This window comes from Calliopsis andreniformis, chromosome 10 (genome assembly GCF_051401765.1).
Source record: "Calliopsis andreniformis isolate RMS-2024a chromosome 10, iyCalAndr_principal, whole genome shotgun sequence".
Classification (NCBI taxonomy): domain Eukaryota; kingdom Metazoa; phylum Arthropoda; class Insecta; order Hymenoptera; family Andrenidae; genus Calliopsis; species Calliopsis andreniformis.
In genome coordinates, this window is record NC_135071.1 from 19,465,455 (window position 1) to 19,482,684 (window position 17,230).

At 39.3% G+C, this 17,230-nt stretch overlaps 2 protein-coding genes across 7 annotated transcripts; one reads left to right on the forward strand and one right to left on the reverse strand.

Moving 5' to 3' along the window:
- Positions 1 to 83: 83 nt before the first annotated feature.
- Hyd (E3 ubiquitin-protein ligase hyd) lies at positions 84 to 12,928 on the forward strand. Of its 5 annotated transcripts, XM_076386358.1 has the most exons (30): positions 85 to 829; positions 1,701 to 1,901; positions 1,989 to 2,301; positions 2,376 to 2,584; positions 2,659 to 4,130; positions 4,210 to 4,364; positions 4,447 to 4,732; positions 4,821 to 5,111; positions 5,196 to 5,328; positions 5,414 to 5,636; positions 5,707 to 5,945; positions 6,022 to 6,143; positions 6,226 to 6,455; positions 6,521 to 6,684; positions 6,763 to 7,091; positions 7,168 to 7,576; positions 7,714 to 8,062; positions 8,154 to 8,370; positions 8,455 to 8,493; positions 8,690 to 8,922; positions 8,995 to 9,498; positions 9,692 to 9,874; positions 10,020 to 10,391; positions 10,486 to 10,671; positions 10,963 to 11,085; positions 11,170 to 11,379; positions 11,469 to 11,827; positions 11,910 to 12,116; positions 12,198 to 12,576; positions 12,696 to 12,928. In XM_076386358.1, the coding sequence occupies exons 1-30, from the start codon at positions 768 to 770 to the stop codon at positions 12,906 to 12,908; spliced, it is 8,412 nt and encodes a 2,803-aa protein (XP_076242473.1). In that variant the 5' UTR covers positions 85 to 767; the 3' UTR covers positions 12,909 to 12,928. The 5 variants fall into 5 exon arrangements, with proteins under 5 accessions (XP_076242474.1, XP_076242473.1, XP_076242470.1 ...); XM_076386355.1 differs by having other exon boundaries at positions 8,154 to 8,493; XM_076386356.1 differs by having other exon boundaries at positions 4,821 to 5,105; positions 8,154 to 8,493.
- An 84-nt stretch (positions 12,929 to 13,012) lies between these two features.
- LOC143184779 (uncharacterized) lies at positions 13,013 to 17,061 on the reverse strand. 2 transcript variants are annotated; one of them, XM_076387242.1, is made up of 4 exons: positions 14,667 to 17,061; positions 14,501 to 14,552; positions 14,216 to 14,419; positions 13,013 to 14,026 (listed from the first exon to the last, which is right to left on the reverse strand). In XM_076387242.1, exons 1-3 carry the CDS (start codon positions 16,547 to 16,549, stop codon positions 14,216 to 14,218), a joined length of 2,139 nt encoding a protein of 712 aa, XP_076243357.1. In that variant the 5' UTR covers positions 16,550 to 17,061; the 3' UTR covers positions 13,013 to 14,026. The 2 variants fall into 2 exon arrangements, with proteins under 2 accessions (XP_076243357.1, XP_076243356.1); XM_076387241.1 differs by lacking the exon at positions 13,013 to 14,026 and having other exon boundaries at positions 14,139 to 14,419.
- Positions 17,062 to 17,230: the final 169 nt, after the last annotated feature.

A 17,230-nucleotide genomic window follows, 5' to 3' on the forward strand; every position in this document is an offset into this window, starting at 1 on the left:
GCATCTCTGCTTCGTATAAACGATTTCCTCTCATTCTAGAATATTACTACAAAAATTTAGTGTAGTCATCCTAATAAACTGCACGCAACAATCAATTGCAAACACACACTGCAATAAGTTTATCGAAGTGTGATTGCGCAATTTCTCTCAACTATCTAATCGAACATTGATACTCCATAGTTCTATTTGATTGGTATTCCATTGATATTCCTATCGAATCATACGAGTAATAGATGACAGTCGTTGGTGAAAAGAACCCAATGAAACATCCAGAACGTTAATAATCGCCAGAATGTTGTGCCGTATTCGTTTAACCGTAAGAACATTCCATTAATCCAGTCTATGATCGAATACGATCCAAAGTCTACGTTGTGCAAACAATCGCAAAAGTCGACTCCGCCATTGTCGATACCTAGAGTCGCCATGATACATATTTTTGCATTGCCATAAAGCTCTGCGTGAACGGCACAGAAACATCTGGACTAGAGGCTCCTGTTCCAGGAAGGAGGAAAAGAACGCGAAACGTTCCATTCACGTGCTATTTTCCGTAGCGTCGTGCGTGACGTCGAGCTCGTTCGAAGCGAGAACTTTCAGTGCATTTACGAATACGCGAACGCAGTCCGGTCCGTTCGCTTTCGAGAACACGTAACTGGTTGTTTCCTCAGAAACATGGCTGAATATCGTTCCGACGGTGTGGTGAAATTGTGTGTACAGAATTATTAAAACGACGCCCCAATTTCTTGAGAACGTTCATCCCGTCGAGCAAAATGACATCGATACATTACGTGGTGCATCCGTTACCGGGGACGGATGACCAGCTTAACGATAGGTAAGGGACGAACACGTTCGTTATCGGTTTCCCATTAACGTATCGTCTCGATGCACATCTTTGTCTCTTTGCCCCTCTGCATCGAAACGATCCACCGTTCGATTATGCACCTCTTTCGTTTCGACTCGCACGTGTCCCTTCTCGTTCCAGCATCGGCTCTCCTGGAAAATATTGCGTTCGAACCTTGGGGATCCGACGCGAATGTTCTATGCCCATTGTCCGAACGTTAAGTTTTGTTGTCATATCGTTACTTTTTCAACGAAACTCGGATATCGTTTTGTAACTTGGAGAATTAGCATCGATGCTTTCTGTAAAATGATGCTCGGCTGCGAGAGAAGGAATATTTTTTGCTTTCTTTTCTCGTTACCTATGATCCGCATATGAATAATATCAAAAAAAAAGTTCGATTATTCCGAATCACGAATGAAATCAATTCTTTTGCCAACTTTATGATTTATGACAAATATATTGTGGGAAATGAGTCATGATTACAGGTTTTGATGGGAATATATTCAGAATTCCTTGATCCGTATATGGGTCGGGCGATTCCGATGCATGCATCCCATGACCCGAATATATGGGTCAGGTTCCATGTATGGTACAAATCGTACTAGAAAAAAGTGAAGCATACTTATTATTGTTATTACTTAATACTAATAAAAAAGTAGAAGCTTTTTTGCAATTATTATTCTACATTTTTTATATCTGTATATTGGGTTTTGTCATATTTTTTATCTGATATTGATGATATAAATATTGTGAAATATATAATTGCATTTTTGGACTGTGTTTAATTTAATCATTTTTTTAATTGAATTCCTTAATGGTTTTTTAATATTTTTTTTTTTATGTTTATATATATACATTTTAGGTTGAAAGAAGTGGCAGATAAAATCAACAGATATGGATTCACAACCTTACCAGCATTTAGTGGACAAAAAATTACAGTGAAGCGGATTGTCGTTGGACCAACGCATATTGCTCTTCTTACGGAGGACCGTAAAATTTGTAGAGTTGCATTTACAGTATTGTCTGATAGATTGGACTTAAGCAAAAATGAACCAAATAGGAAGTAAGTTGAAGCGAATGAGAGGTTTCTTTTAGACCATTGCAAATAGAAAAAAATACTAGGGTAACACCCGTTTTATTGGTATTATAGTACAAGCAAAAATCATGTTGGAAATTCTAACTCTGCGCCAAACAGCAGTGGAAGCAGTGGAAGCGGAGGTAGAGGAATGTCTAGAACCCGAGCAAGACTTGTGCGTGGTAGTGCACGGGGCGGTAGCAGTGGGGGGAGTGGAAGCAGCGGTAGAATAGGTCCTCCTCCAAGTGTAATTATGGGAGGAGGAAGTGGCAGTAGCTCGCGTCCTATTGCTCCAGTGCCTGCACCGTTTGTGCCAGAAGACCTTGTTACACAGGCTCAAGTAGTATTGCAGGGAAAGAGTCGTAATCTTATCATTAGAGAATTACAGGTTTGTCATTAAAATTTCGACGAATGTATGTGTTAATTGTAAAAAAAAATTAAATATTTTATTTTATATTGTAGCGTACAAATCTAGATGTAAACTTAGCGGTGAATAATTTATTATCTCGAGATGATGAAGAAGGCGATGATGCTGAAGATGCAGCAGATACCTATGTCCCAGAAGATCTCATATCTCTGCTAGATGGTGGATTTAACAATGAACATTCTGTTATACTTGATACAGATTCTATGTTTTCTGAAGATATGTTTGGATATCCAGGAATGAGAAAGTATATATCTTTTATTACTTTCTTGGTTAGTTTGATAGAAGAGATCACTTACAAATATTTTTATACTCTTTCAGTCAAAGAAGTTCTTCGCGTAGAATAGGCAACGATAGGGAAGGTGAACGTGTATCTGAACGCGACAGAGATCGCGATAGCTTCAGTAGATGGAGGGATCGTCAGTACTGTGGACCTCGTCGCTGGTTAGAGACAGCGCTTAAAGATTCTTGGGATAAAGACTCTGATAATAAGAAAAAAGAATTAGCTTCTCAGAGTCCATTATGGATCTCAGAAGAATTGGAATGGTGGCATGAGCGCAGCAGTTATACTGCTCCTAGCTTTGTACAAATTGCTTCTCTTTACAGCGAGTTAATCGCTGTCTCTGCTGGAGGGCGGTTGTATCAATGGAAATGGTCTGAAGCTGAACCATATAGACACCCAGAGAATCCAAATATATTTCATCCAAAAGGCGCTAGTTTATCACTAGCAACAGAAACGATAGTAAATATATCTGCAACAGCAATTCGATGTTCTGTCAGCACCGAAAGCGGCAAAGTGGCTACTTGGCTAGATGAACTTTTGGGGCATGTCGCTTCACGCCTCGAACATCCAGCTCAAACATTCACTGAATTTACATTGGATAAAATAGTATCGCTCCACACTTGTGCTTTGTATACTGTTGCTAGACTTGAAAGTGGTGCCCTGTACTGGTGGGGTGTATTACCTTTCACACAACGTAAAAAATTATGGGAAAAGTATAAGGCCAAGTCACGTAAACACAGAGCATCAACAGCATCATCAAACGATATTAGTTACGGCACGCATGTTTGCATGAAGAATAGCCCTATATATCAACCTGGAGCTATAGGATTTACAATCGCCAATGGTGTTCCGAAAGTAGGCCAATTGCAAGCAGCAGCTTGGAATTTAGATTCTGTTTTACGATTTAAAGTATTACCAGCTGGAACTCATTTGCCCAGCGCTGCAGCTGATAAGCACGAAACAAGCGGAAGCAGCGGAACTGGTACTATGAATAAAACAAATCATAAAGAAACCGCTGATCGTCTTGACATGCCTCCGCCACCTTCACCAGCTTCAAGCACATGTAGCGACACTGGCAGCATTACAACAAGTCACAAGAGACAGAAGCGAGTTGCGCCCCGAAGCGAGGGAGAATTTGATCGGAAAGACGAAGAAGAGTGGCACCTGAAGGATGTCGTTTTCGTAGAGGACGTTAAAACTGTTCCCATTGGTAAAGTTATAAAAGTTGATGGGTTTTATGTCGCTGTAAAATTCTTTTCGAAAGATTCGAAAGAAAAAGAGAAGGAGATTAAGGAGAAAGATTTCAATACATCAGACTTTAAAGATTTGACAGCTGAAGAATGGATTAAATTGTTAGCCGACTGTAGGCTATTAAGGAAAGACGAGTTGCAAGTAATAAAATCATCTATGAATCCGAGGGCCCCAGATTGTTTCCAGCGAACACCTAGAAGGGTGAATATCGCGGAAGGATCGAACGAAAGTATTTTAACTATTGCTACTGATGGACAAGGTACAATTTATGAAGCTGTTGTACATTATTTTGATAGTATTAATAGAATTTTTACTAACAATCGAATGATTGTTTTCAGGTATTCATGCGGTAGTGAAAAATGGGAATAAGTTGAGTTACGTGGTGTACAATTTAAGTACCGGAAGATACGTGCAGGATTGCTATATTTCAACAGACGTTTCATCATTTTTGGGGCTGCAACCTCAGAATATTAGCCTCACAAGTGCAGGAGAGGTAGTATATACTAGAATTCTTTGCCCAAAAATATCAAAATTTACCTTAGAATTTCCGAAACGATAATTGTTTTATATTTCAGAGTATTGAATGTTCCATGATTCTTCGAGATGGAAATAGCACTATCTACCCATTAGCAAAAGATTGTGCCAACGCTATTCGTGATCCAAACTGGCTAGATTTGGGTCCAGTACATTGTATTGGTGCTTCAACTATTCCAATTCCAAACTGTTCGAATTCGACTAATATGAAAAATCAAGTTGCAGTCATTGCGCTGGCTTTTGATAATCTTTTACTCATGCCACGTATTCTAAGATGCGATTATGACAGCGTTAAACAAGTGTTCTGTAACTTAGAACAAGATCACAGTAAGTATAAATATCACCTACATTTGTAAAAAAAATAAAAGTATGGAACAAATGATATAAAAGTTTGAATATCTACTCCTTTTTTTAGAAAACAATGCAGCACAAATTCAAGCTATATTAACAGAACGTTGCGATGGTAATCGCAATATTTTGCACGCTTGTGTTAGTATGTGTTCACCAACATCTAATAAAGAAAATGATCAAGGTATTGAACGTGAATTAGTTTCTAATACTGTTGACGGCGCATCTGCACCCATTGAAGAGCCAATTCCAACATTAAGTTGGCCACCTGAAGCGTTTGATAACACATCAGGAGAAGAAGATAGCTTACTCAGTATTGGTGCTGCCAGTATCTCTATGATGAATAAATCAGGTAAAAGTGTATTGAACGCCTTTCTATTTTGCTTCTTGTCCTCTCAATTTACGATATCGTTTATTAAACAATTATCTGTACTGTTTTCAGGCGTTGGGCCAACTTCGAATAATACTTACATTATAGACTCTGTTGAAAGAAGGAATAATGCATTGCTTATATTGAAGTATATGTGTGAAAGTAATGTATTAGCGCCTTATCTAAAGGAACTACTCACAGCAAAGTAATTACCTTGATTTAATTTTGTTGAAATAAACATCTATATAATATGTGTATATTTCATTAAAAATTACTTTTTATATTAACAGAGACGCTCAGGATCAAACACCATTAATGCTTGCTGTATCTGTCCGTGCGTATCATGCAGCTCTTATTTTATTGGATACTATACAGAGAGTTGGAAAAGATCAAAAGGAATGTTCAGCTATGATACTTCCTCCTGATGCGAATCCAGATTTGTCACCATTGTTCGTTACTTGTTGTAACGATACATGTAGCTTCACTTGGACTGGTGCAGATCATATTAATCAAGTATGTATTATCTAACATGTTTGAACGATTGCTCATTGTTAGCGCATTATTTATTCTCTGTTTTCTTCAGGACATTTTCGAGTGCAGAACTTGTGGTTTAATTGGATCATTATGTTGCTGCACGGAATGTGCTCGTGTTTGTCACAGAGGGCACGATTGCAAAATAAAAATCACTTCTCCCACTGCTTACTGTGACTGCTGGGAGAAGTGCAAGTGCCGTGCTCTTATTGCTGGCCATCAAGGTGCTAGGTATCAACTTCTCTGTCGTCTGGTAGTGAATACTAATCTTGCCACAAAAATGAATTCACGGTGAGTTAATAAAATAAGAATTGATGAAATTGTTGAGGTCGTACAAGTGTTATTAATAATCTTGTATTGTCCCCAGAGGAGAGAGTATCTTACTGTTCTTGGTCCAGACAGTAGGAAGGCAACTGGTGGAACAACGTCAGTGCCGTGCAGCTCGAGCGCGTCAAACGACAACAAACCGCAAAGGAGCTTCGGCTGATGGTAATTCTCTAATATTTAAGTATAGTTAATCTTAACGTTGATTTCAGTTGAGAAATAATTGTTATATTTTTTCTGTCAACAGCAACTGATTCAGACATGCCAGATCACGATCTGGAACCTCCTCGTTTTAGCCGAAAAGCTCTAGAAAGATTATTGAACGATTGGCCAGCTGTTCAATGCACGATCATGTCAGGTGTTTCTACAAACGGCAATGACCAATTATTCGGTGACCAAGGACAATTGTGCCGTCAAAGCGGCACTGCATTACTTGACAAATTCACTCACTCACTGTTGGTCAAATCCAGTGCAGAGGTAAATAAAAAGGAAGAAACTTTTTCTCTGAATACAGAAGCTAAACGCGATACAAATTTTTTTAGATGTTGGATACCCTTCTTACGACCTTGATAAGAGAATTACAAAATGATTCTGTCCCTGGACGACAAGAAGAAGCGAACAATGTAGCACGTCGTTTCGTTCGATCCATTGCACGAATATTTGTTATCTTCACGACGGAAATGGCGCCGAATACGAAGAGAAGAAGGTAGACACGAAGTCATTTTTAACCATAAAAGTGTAATTTCCCGAATTTCTTATATTAACTGTAACTTATGTATTCTAGTGTCAGCCAAGCGTCGCAGCCTTTGATGAAATGTCGCAAAGTGTTCAAGGTATTGATCAAGTTAGCAGTGGAAGAGTTATGTGAAACAGCAGACTCGCTAATAGCGCCTGTAAGATTGGGCGTTGCTCGTCCAACAGCACCATTCACATTAACCAGTTCTGCAATCGAAGTGATCGCTGGTTCAGAGGAACTATTCTGCATAGATCCTTTAATACCCCACAGCGGTGTTAGCTCTCAGACTTTGGACGCTGCTCTGCAAACACAGCAAGGAAACAATATAAACATGGCCAGAGACGTTTCAGTTATGGACGAAACAGAAGGTGGAGAAGGTATGTCTTACTCGAATAAAACTGATATCTGCTCGCTTAATATTATCAATGAATAAAAAATAATACTCGTCTGCAGAAGTTCCTATGGACGTAGATGGTGACATAAGTGAACATGAAGAATCTGGAGTTTCTGGAACAGTTGCTGGTCAGCCACTGGGTGAAATAGACAGTAATGCTGGAGGTGTAGGCGAGGAACAACCTGGAGACGGTGAATCCGACACAGAACTCGACCTGTTGGCAGAAGCGGAAACAGAGTCAGATTCTGACGACAACCACAGTAATCAAGACGCGGCATCTGCACAGCGCAGTGTACAAACTGGTGCAACAGCAGGTTCTGACGGCGGAATGGGATCCATTCTGTTGTTCCCTGAAGATGAATCTGGGGAATCAAGTCAGCAGGAAGACGATGAAAGCGAAGCTGGTGAAACCGACGAACAAGACAACGAAGACTTTCAAATGGGCGACGAACAGCTGGAGCGTCGAAGGTAAAAATATTTCTATGAGTATAGCATAACTAGTATGCACAGTATATAGGTATCTTTAAAATCCTTGCATCGGTAAGGTTTTAATACCTTTCTGTTTCAAAGTGTAATATTACTTTATTAATACGCTTTTATTCCAGTGGTTCGTCTGGCCATTTACATCGTAATAATCTCGCGCCCATTTCTATGCAATGGGCAATACGTAACCGCGAATCAAGTATGCGTACAGCTGGATTACGCGTGACAGGGGGAAGTAATCTCGTTTTTATCGACTCCGGAGCTTTAAGACGCACTGCTGCAACGTCCGCTGTTGCAGCTGTACAAGAGCCCATTACTATAACCACTACTACTAGTTGTTTGGCACGCGCATTTGGAATAGTTATTCGACAGATAGCTGATCTTTTAGTTATGATGCAAGACTACAAAACGCTGGCACCGTTTTTGCCACGACTCATGGAAGTCACCTATCAGGATGCGTTGAACTCACAGGTACACCTTTTAGCTTAATTTGAATTGAGTAATAAGTTGGACGAGTTTAAGTAAAAAATGATAATGATGGTAACGTTTGAAACAATTACAGATGTATCTGGAAGCACATTTGAAACCCACATGGGAGTGGTTGTTGACGGTGATGGACGCAACAGAAGCTCAGCTGAGATTTGGCGTATCTCTAACGCGCAGTGCGGATCCCACCCATCCGGAACATCCACTGAACAATGCTCCATCGCTGTCTGGCGGCAATTTTACTGGGCTTCTGAACACGGCGGCTCTGTCGTTGACACTACAATCTAATACAGGTCGGAATCAGCGCTGTGGTATCGCTACGAGCTCCAATATCTCCACTCCACAAGCTTCTACAAGACTCACCGTTGGTTTTGCAGGCGTTGGCGAACCTTCAAGAAACAGTAGAGAACGTGAAGGTGTGTATCATCTTTGTTCTATATTTATAACATAGTAAATGTGTCTTAAATACTTAGAATTATTGTGTAGAAAAATAGTAGAGGTATTTCAGGTGAACAGAGTTAGTGCTCTCTACCCTGTGAAATACTTGAATGACTTCAAAATAATTGTGTTTACTTTATTATTAAAAAAATATTGATGCATTTTGTTTTCTAGGTAGCGACGTACAATTGGCACGACGTGAATTTCTGTCTTATTGTCTGTCTTTGATGCGTGCTCACAATGCTGAGCATAGGGACAGCCTACCCGTGTTAGATGTTTCTTCTTTAAGACATGTAGCCTACGTTTTCGATGCATTAGCGTATTACATGCGCTCACTATCAGAACCGATGTCATCGCGTGGAGAATCTCAGAAAGAGTCTTCAAACTATTCTGGGTGGAACGATCAGGTTTGTAGGAGTTCGTTATTCATCAAACGTCACGTTTAATCGTCGATCTTGACAATAATGTGTATATCGTAGGATGAGAATGATAACGACGAGGGAGAAGAATACAATTCCCCAGTTCCAGCAGCGTTGGAAACAGATTCTGTCGATTATCCCGATCTACTCCAAGTTCCTATATGTGGATCAGGCAATAACAGCAGCAACACGCCAAAAGGAAGGAAGCATCCCTTCTTGCAGAGATCAGATTCCACATTGTGTCTCGGTTGTCCACCTGTCGATCCATTTGACACTGCTTTGAGCGAAGCCTTGCCACTTGCTGATCAACCACATTTGTTGCAACCCCATTCGAAACGCGAGGACCTGTTTGGTACTCCAAAACAGCCGAATGCTAGCAACAGTCAAAATCCATTGGCGGGATTACCTACGAGACTTGGTTTGTCTGTACGAAACACGGATAACCAAAATATTGCTACACCATCATTCAGTCAAGTGATTCATGGACCTGGTGCTTCGGCATCGTTTGATGCAAGACGTAGTTCAGTTTCTGCTAGCGGAGAGTCAACATCCACGAAAACCACGGTAATGTCTTATATATAGAAAAGCTGATTCAGTCATTTTCATTTTCTTTCTTTATCCTCAGAATTTGTTTCTTTTTGTATGTCAATGATGTGCTCGTTTTACAGTTCGTTTCCTTGATATTTTCTGTTTTTACAATGAAGTATCGATCTTGTGTTAGATAGTAAAATATGTGGATCTACTTTGCACGTTATAGGAGAAAGCAAAACCATTTAATCAGGTGAACGAAAATCATTCGGTTGTCGCGGAGCAAATCGATCGAGCTCCGATTATAGTATCTACTAATAATCAAAATGATCAAGCAGCAGGAAGTACCAAAAACAATAAGGATGTAATTAAAACGAATAGAAGCGTTATTGTTAGAGCTGGAACTGTCTCGGTAAATATGAACACATACATGTCTCTACTCAAACTGTTTCCATTCAAACTAAAACATACAGAAGACGTCATTATCAGTTCAGGAAATAATTTTAAATGCATGTTATATAAATCGGATCAATAATTTTGTATTTTTAATCTTAAAGGAGACAAGTACAAATAAAGCAGGAGCGCCAGAAGTACTAGTTGTGTCAACAGTTGAAACGCAAAATGGATCAGAGGATGTTGATCCAACTGGTTCAAGCCACGAGATATCTGCTCACGAAACAGTTGAAACGAGCCCACAGGAAAACGCCAGAGCTATTTCATCTATTGGAACAAACATGTCGCATAACATCTTGCTAGGACGTTGGAGTACATCTCTCGATTTATTCGGACGAGTTTTCATGGAAGATGTTGGTTTAGAAGCTGGTTCAGTTATATCTGAGTTAGGAGGATTCTCCGTGAAAGAAGCAAAATTCCGCAGAGAAATGGAGAAACTTCGAAACTCCCAACAAAGAGATCTTACTCTGTTAAAAGTAATAAGTTTGAATGTTTCACTATTTCAATGAAAAAGGATTCATTTTTATATGCATTATATTCTAATATACTTTTCTTTTTTTTTTTTCTAAGATCGAACGAGATAGAACACAGCTACTAGTACAAACAATGAAAGAATTAAACACACAGTATAATGTATATAATAGACGTGCCTCTAACATGCCGCCATTGACAGTGAATCGTGTTAAAGTGTTCTTTAAGGATGAACCTGGCGAAGGTTCTGGAGTTGCTAGAAGTTTTTATACTGCGATTGCAGAGGTTTGTAAAGAAAAGTTACCTCTACGAACTGTCGCTCCAGTGAAGTAGAATCGTTTTTTATTTTTGTAGCGCAAATTAAGTTTTTATACTTACTACATATGTGCAATATAATAAAATGTTAAAAACAGTGATGACAGGACAAGTAGAAAACTGCTGACGCTGCAATAATGGAAATAATGTTATTCAGAAATTTTTTTTGATTGATGTTATTCACAGTATTTCAACGTTTTTCTATGTCAACACGTTTCTGCTTGTCTCAAGGAACTAACACAAATCTGTATTTCTCCGCAGGCTTTACTTGCAAATGAAAAACTGCCGAATCTTGAAGCAGCCCAAGTTGGACCAAAATATCAGTATAATAATGTTCTTCAGAAGCTGAAAAGTAGAGATCGTGATCGTCATTTAAGGCGACAAGTAAGCTCGATTCTTGTAAAAGAAGTAACAAAATCATTTCTAATTTGTTCTTCGTTCTTATACGAGGTATTTTTTTTATCCTAGAATCTTCGATCTTCGGGAAAGTGTCGCGAAACGCGGAGAGCATTATCTTTTCACGCACGCTCCTTCCAACCATCCGATCCTATCGAAGGAAGCAATAATTCTGGACCTGGCAGTTCATCATCCAATTCTCATCCGCTACCTGTTAGCCATTCAAATAACAATCATTTAACTATGCATCAGCAACAACTCGGGGACAGACTGTACCCAAAGGTTTGTTATTGATTAAATACATTTTTTGATGCTCTGATAAAATTCTAGGTACCGTTTCAAATACGTAATCGTCGATATTCTATTTTCAGGTTTATGCTTTGCGACCTACATTAGCAGAAAAAATAACTGGCATGCTATTGGAGCTGTCTCCTACACAGTTGTTAATGGTACAAGCTTCAGAAGAGTCACTGCGACAAAAAGTAGAGGAGGCATTTGAATTAATTCATAGTCACAGTCACGATTTCACAAGCGAGGCATTACTAGATCTCGATGTGTTCAGTTTAACAGCACGCTGCGGAACGAACAAAAAGAAAATTGAGAACAGCATTTTGGACGAGACAGAAGACAATGCTCCTCTTTTCTATTCACCTGGTAAAAGAGGTTTCTATACACCACGACAAGGAAGAGCCAGTTATGAGCGACTTAACGCGTTCAGGAACGTGGGCAGGTTAGTGATGCGATAAAAGAAAGAATAATATAAAGATAATGTTGTAATGAATTGTGCGAATTAATGAAAACTTTTGTTTCAGACTCATAGGCTTGTGTCTCCTACAAAATGAATTGTGTCCATTATTTTTGAATCGTCACGTATTAAAATATATTCTGGGAAGACCTATACGATTCCACGACCTTGCATTCTTTGATTCTGTAATTTACGAAAGCTTAAGGCAACTCGTTGTCGATTCCGAGACTAAGGATAGTAACAGTTTATTCTCTACTCTCGATCTTACGTTCAGGTGAGAAAATCTACTAGATGGTTTTCGTATTTTTATAACGAATTGAATTGGTCTCCTGTAATATGTATTTATTTATTTCAGTATTGATTTGTGCCCCGAAGAAGGGGGAGGATCGATCGAACTTATACCAAATGGCCGAGACATTGAAGTAACGGCGAGTAATGTTTACGATTACGTACGAAAGTATGCTGAAGTTCGTATGATTAAAGTACAAGAGAAAGCTTTGCATGCAATGAGAGAGGGTGTATTTGACGTGCTACCGGAGGGAGCATTCGATGGTTTAACAGCCGAAGATTTGAGGCTTCTTTTAAACGGTGTCGGTGATATTAATGTTTCTGTTCTGATATCCTATACCTCATTCAACGATGAGTCAGGAGAATCCGCAGACAGATTAGCGAAATTCAAGCGATGGTTGTGGTCTATCGTTGAAAAGATGTCGCACTCGGAACGACAGGATTTGGTAAGGATTGTGGCTAAAGCAGTAAATGTTCTAACATTTAAATCTCATTCTTTATGAAACGTACTATGGTTTAGGAAGAATGCATTTTCATTTTATTTACTTAATTGTTCGTATTATAGGTATATTTCTGGACAGGATCTCCAGCATTACCAGCCAGCGAAGATGGTTTTCAACCGAATCCAAGCATTACGTTACGACCAGCAGACGATGCTCATCTACCAAGTGCAAATACATGTATTTCTCGAATATACGTTCCATTGTACAGCTCTCGTCACATATTAAGACATAAACTACTTCTTGCTATCAAGACAAAGAACTTTGGATTTGTATGAAAAAAAAATCTATATGTATATATATATATATATATATAATAATATATATAATCTATATTCTATCTATATATATATATATATATATATATATATATATATTATGTGACCATGTTTGTGCGAAATAGCTCTAAAAAGAAGTCACATTATTGATAATGATATGAAACAAAAAGAAGTTGTACGTTGTTATTTTTTTCCTTCCTAGAAAAAAATTTATAACATTTATAAATTTATAAGGAGTAATTATGAATTCTCTGATTTCTCTTATTGACAAAACAAAAAGAAATGTGGTTTTCATCAAGATAAGATTTATGTTAAAAAGTATCATCTTTTAGTCTTTATATAGTGATTGAATAAAATTTTCTCAAAAATCGTAGTTTAATGAATCAACTGACAACATCCCCCCACCTTCCTTATCACCAAGAATTCTTAACAATTTTTCAGAGAACTTAAGAAATTTTTATACAATTAAAAATTGTTTTATTAGGCATGTTTAAAATTTAACATAAAATGTTGACAGAAAGTCGAAAATTTCTTTAATGCACACCAGTAGTAGGTAACTTTTCTGTAGATGTCAACACGTTATTAATTATGATACATATAATTGAAAAAAATCAGACTACAACATGAGTACAGATTACAAAATATGAGGCTTCATATCTAATAACTATGAAACATACATTGTTTCATTTAAAAAACCATTTTCATGAATGAAAGTTACGATAAGAGAACGTACGATCACATGTAATCTAATTAAAAGGTTCAAATGTTTTGTGAACATTAAATATTTTGTTAAATTGCCAATTCTTTTTTTTTTTTCAATTAATTTCACGGATGAAATCGACCAAATGCGAGGGTAATGGGAAAAAAATCTGGGAATGTCTAGCTGCCTATTTTGTATCGTTATATAATTCCGTTTTAACATGTTCAGAGAATCTTGAATCTATCGTAAAACAATATCAACTCCGTTACTTATGCTGCTTAGTCTTGGCATGCACTCAATATATGTCCTTGTTTCTGTCTAGGATCATTAACAGTACATATTTCCAAAATGATCATCATTTTGAAAAGAAATTGAATTTACAGATTTAAATTATTATTTATATTTCCTAAACAGTAAACTGAAATAGTAAAAAATAATCTATTATCTTTAATTTACTTAAAAAAAATGTTGCTAATACGCTAATATGTATAATATAATAAATCTCATTGTTTATAAATTTCTAAAAATCGTGAAGGTATATACAATAATTATATTATCCATTATGTACTTGACAAAGTATTAATAGAAACTTATGTACAATGGTTACCTATTGACCACTTGCTGAACTGTTTTGGGGTAATTTTGCAGTTGATTGGCTCAATTGAGCCAATGTTTCTGGAGTCGCGTGTGCTTTTAAGATTGAATTTTCAGCTTCCAATTGATTAATGCGATCCATAAGCTCTGCTATTTTTTCTTTGAGTACCTCAACCTCTTCACGTACAGCAAACATCAAATGACTCTTAACAAGATCCTACAAAAAGATTCCCTGTTAACTCCAACATCATCGTTCATTACCTTTATTCAGTAATTGCCCCCAGCAAAGAACGCTTACCATGGCCTGCTCGATCTTATTATCAATTGCTACAGCGCTAGTCCCCGACATACTGTAATAAAGATGACATTGCAAAATTCATTTACAGACCATGTATGTAATTGAAATTCGCAAATTCTTCCAATACTCTTCATTTTCATAGAATCGAACGTTCAAGGAAATATACCTTTCATTATCTTCGAGGGTATGATGTTCGTCGCTGCCTTGAGTAACTTCAGTTAAAGACTCTAGAAGGGCAGAATCCGCCGACTGAGTTGCGGATGCACCTACAATGCCTGGGATGGAGTCCTGCTCCGGATCGGGTTGATGAAACGACATACTTCCTTGCTGTATACTGCCTACAACATTCTGGCAGCTAGCTGACACCTGTGCCATTTGCACCTGAGCGCTGCTTCCAGATGTCTGGGGCTGCATCTGGGTCGGCGGTATAACTTGTGGCTGTACCGGTGCTCCAGGAGCATGAATAGTCGACGAAGTCTGCTGTGCACCTGTCTGAGGAACTTTATGAATGTTTTGGATGCTCTGCATTCCTTGTATGGCAGTCAATGGTTCAGAGATTTGCGTTATCGGCTTCTGGGTTTGCAATGGCTGTTGCTGTGGCTGCTGCTGCTGTTGCTGCGCCTGCGGTTGCTGTTGTTGCGGCGGCTGTGGCTGCTGTGGCTGCTGCTGTTGCTGTTGCTGAGGAGGTGGAGGAACATGTTGCTGTTGTTGCTGGGTAACCAGAATATTAGGTGCCTGAGATGTTGGGACAGGTGGCTGTTGAACAGAAGCTTGACAAACATTTTGAACCGGTAACGACTGATTCTGTGTACTGACAGTCACATACGCGTCTTCTTTAGAATGAGGTATACTCTGCTGGGCTGTCACGTTACTACTACCAGTCTGTGTTATAATAGGAATAGAACCTTGAGGCATACTCTGAGGCTGAGTCAAATTGTTTGGGTGGGTAGGTTGCAGATTAGAAGGTAATGTGGACCCTTGTCCTCCTTGTTGTTGCTGTTGCTGTTGCGACGCTAAAGGCTGAGCAGAAGACTGAAAATATTGAGGTATCTGCGACGGTGCCTGAACCTTGGCTTGCGTTTGAACTTGGGAAGGATTATGCTGTGCATTGGGAGGAATAGAATTGCTCACAGCATAATTAGCACTGGAAACTGCTGTAGGATTATTTGATACACCGATTGTATGCACATCTGGATGTGCAGACACTTGTCCATTAGCATCAATACTTATACCTTTATCTTCAGACACAACCGATTGCTTAGCTGCATCTAGTACAACAATTCCGCTATCCGTCACCCCGTAGGATATGCACACCTCATTCGGATCCGACACTTTAGGGGTACCAATTGCAGTAGGTTGATTGACCGACGTGTGATCCAAATAATCCATGCAAGTCCATCTGCCCCGTTTAAAGGGTTCAGTACTCTCAATTTTAACCACTTTGAACCGTTCATTCCTACCGTGCGAATGTACTTCACGAAGATCTGCATCTTGCTTGGCATTACTCGACAATAAGTTAATAATATTGTTGTCCGTAACAGAGGCAATGTCCAACGTGTTGATATTGCTGTCGTTCACAGAGTTGTTCGCGTTGTTCCCCTCCGATGGAACAATCGCCAAACCATACTGAGAACTGGTAGGAATCACCGGAGCAGTACTAAGGGCAGCGTTACTGGTATTGAAGAATACATCCTCCTTGGAGAAGGTGTCCTCAGAATAGCTGGGTGTCTCGATGTCGATGTCGGTGATACGCGAATGCTCCACGGAGTTGTCCTCCGTGTGGGACTCGTCCAGGTCGTCATTCGAATCCTCGCCGGCGTCATTGCTCATGCGACAGCCGACGGTGACGCTAGTAATCTGAAAGGACGATGTCTTCTTCCGACACTGGTTCGCCGTCACGTTGCTGGAAGTGGTCAGACTAACCGGCTGGTACAGTTTCTCGGGCTCTCCTAACCGAATCGTCTCGGTGGTCGTACGGTGCACTGGTGCAGATGTTTTTCTACTACCATCCGACAGCTTATGCGACTTTCTGTGCACATTATCTGCCATTATTATAGAAACTTAGCATTCGAGAGCCACGATCTTTGCATTCGTTGTTCTCTTGCATGTTAATACCGACATCGCTGTTAGCCGGGGCCTTTCGACTTTCGAAACAGTTCACCCCTATAGTGATTCGCCTCGGTGTCAGCCTTCAAATTAGCCGATCCCTGCTGCTCACTGTAATCCGGGTCGAATTCATATTCTCGTTCTGCGGGAGGTGTTGACAGTTCATTCCATCAATTTCACGGGGAAGAAGTGTATTCGCTCGAGCACCGTCCATTCACTCGAAACGAATCACCTATATATGCCTTGCACCGATCACGAAATCCTCTCCCCTCGTCCAGTATCGACACGGACGATCACGCTACATTTAACTTCTTATTTCGCTCGCATATTACCATACCACAGCCCGTTTTCTCAGTATCCATATCCCCTTTTCGTACTCTATCAATGACGAGCGAGCGGTTTAAAAATGGCTGCCAATTCACTCGCGGAATTGCCACGAATTATATATCTAGAGCATCCGTGTGCTCGACTTCGGTGACGACTAAAAATCTATTTTCATCTATCGATGGTGGCAAGGCGTATCGCAAACAAATGGGCGCGATCGTTCTTTCCACTGACCTTATTATTTATGAAAATTCAGTTTCGAAAGCGTTTTCTAATATCCCCTCTGGTAATGCTCGTTCA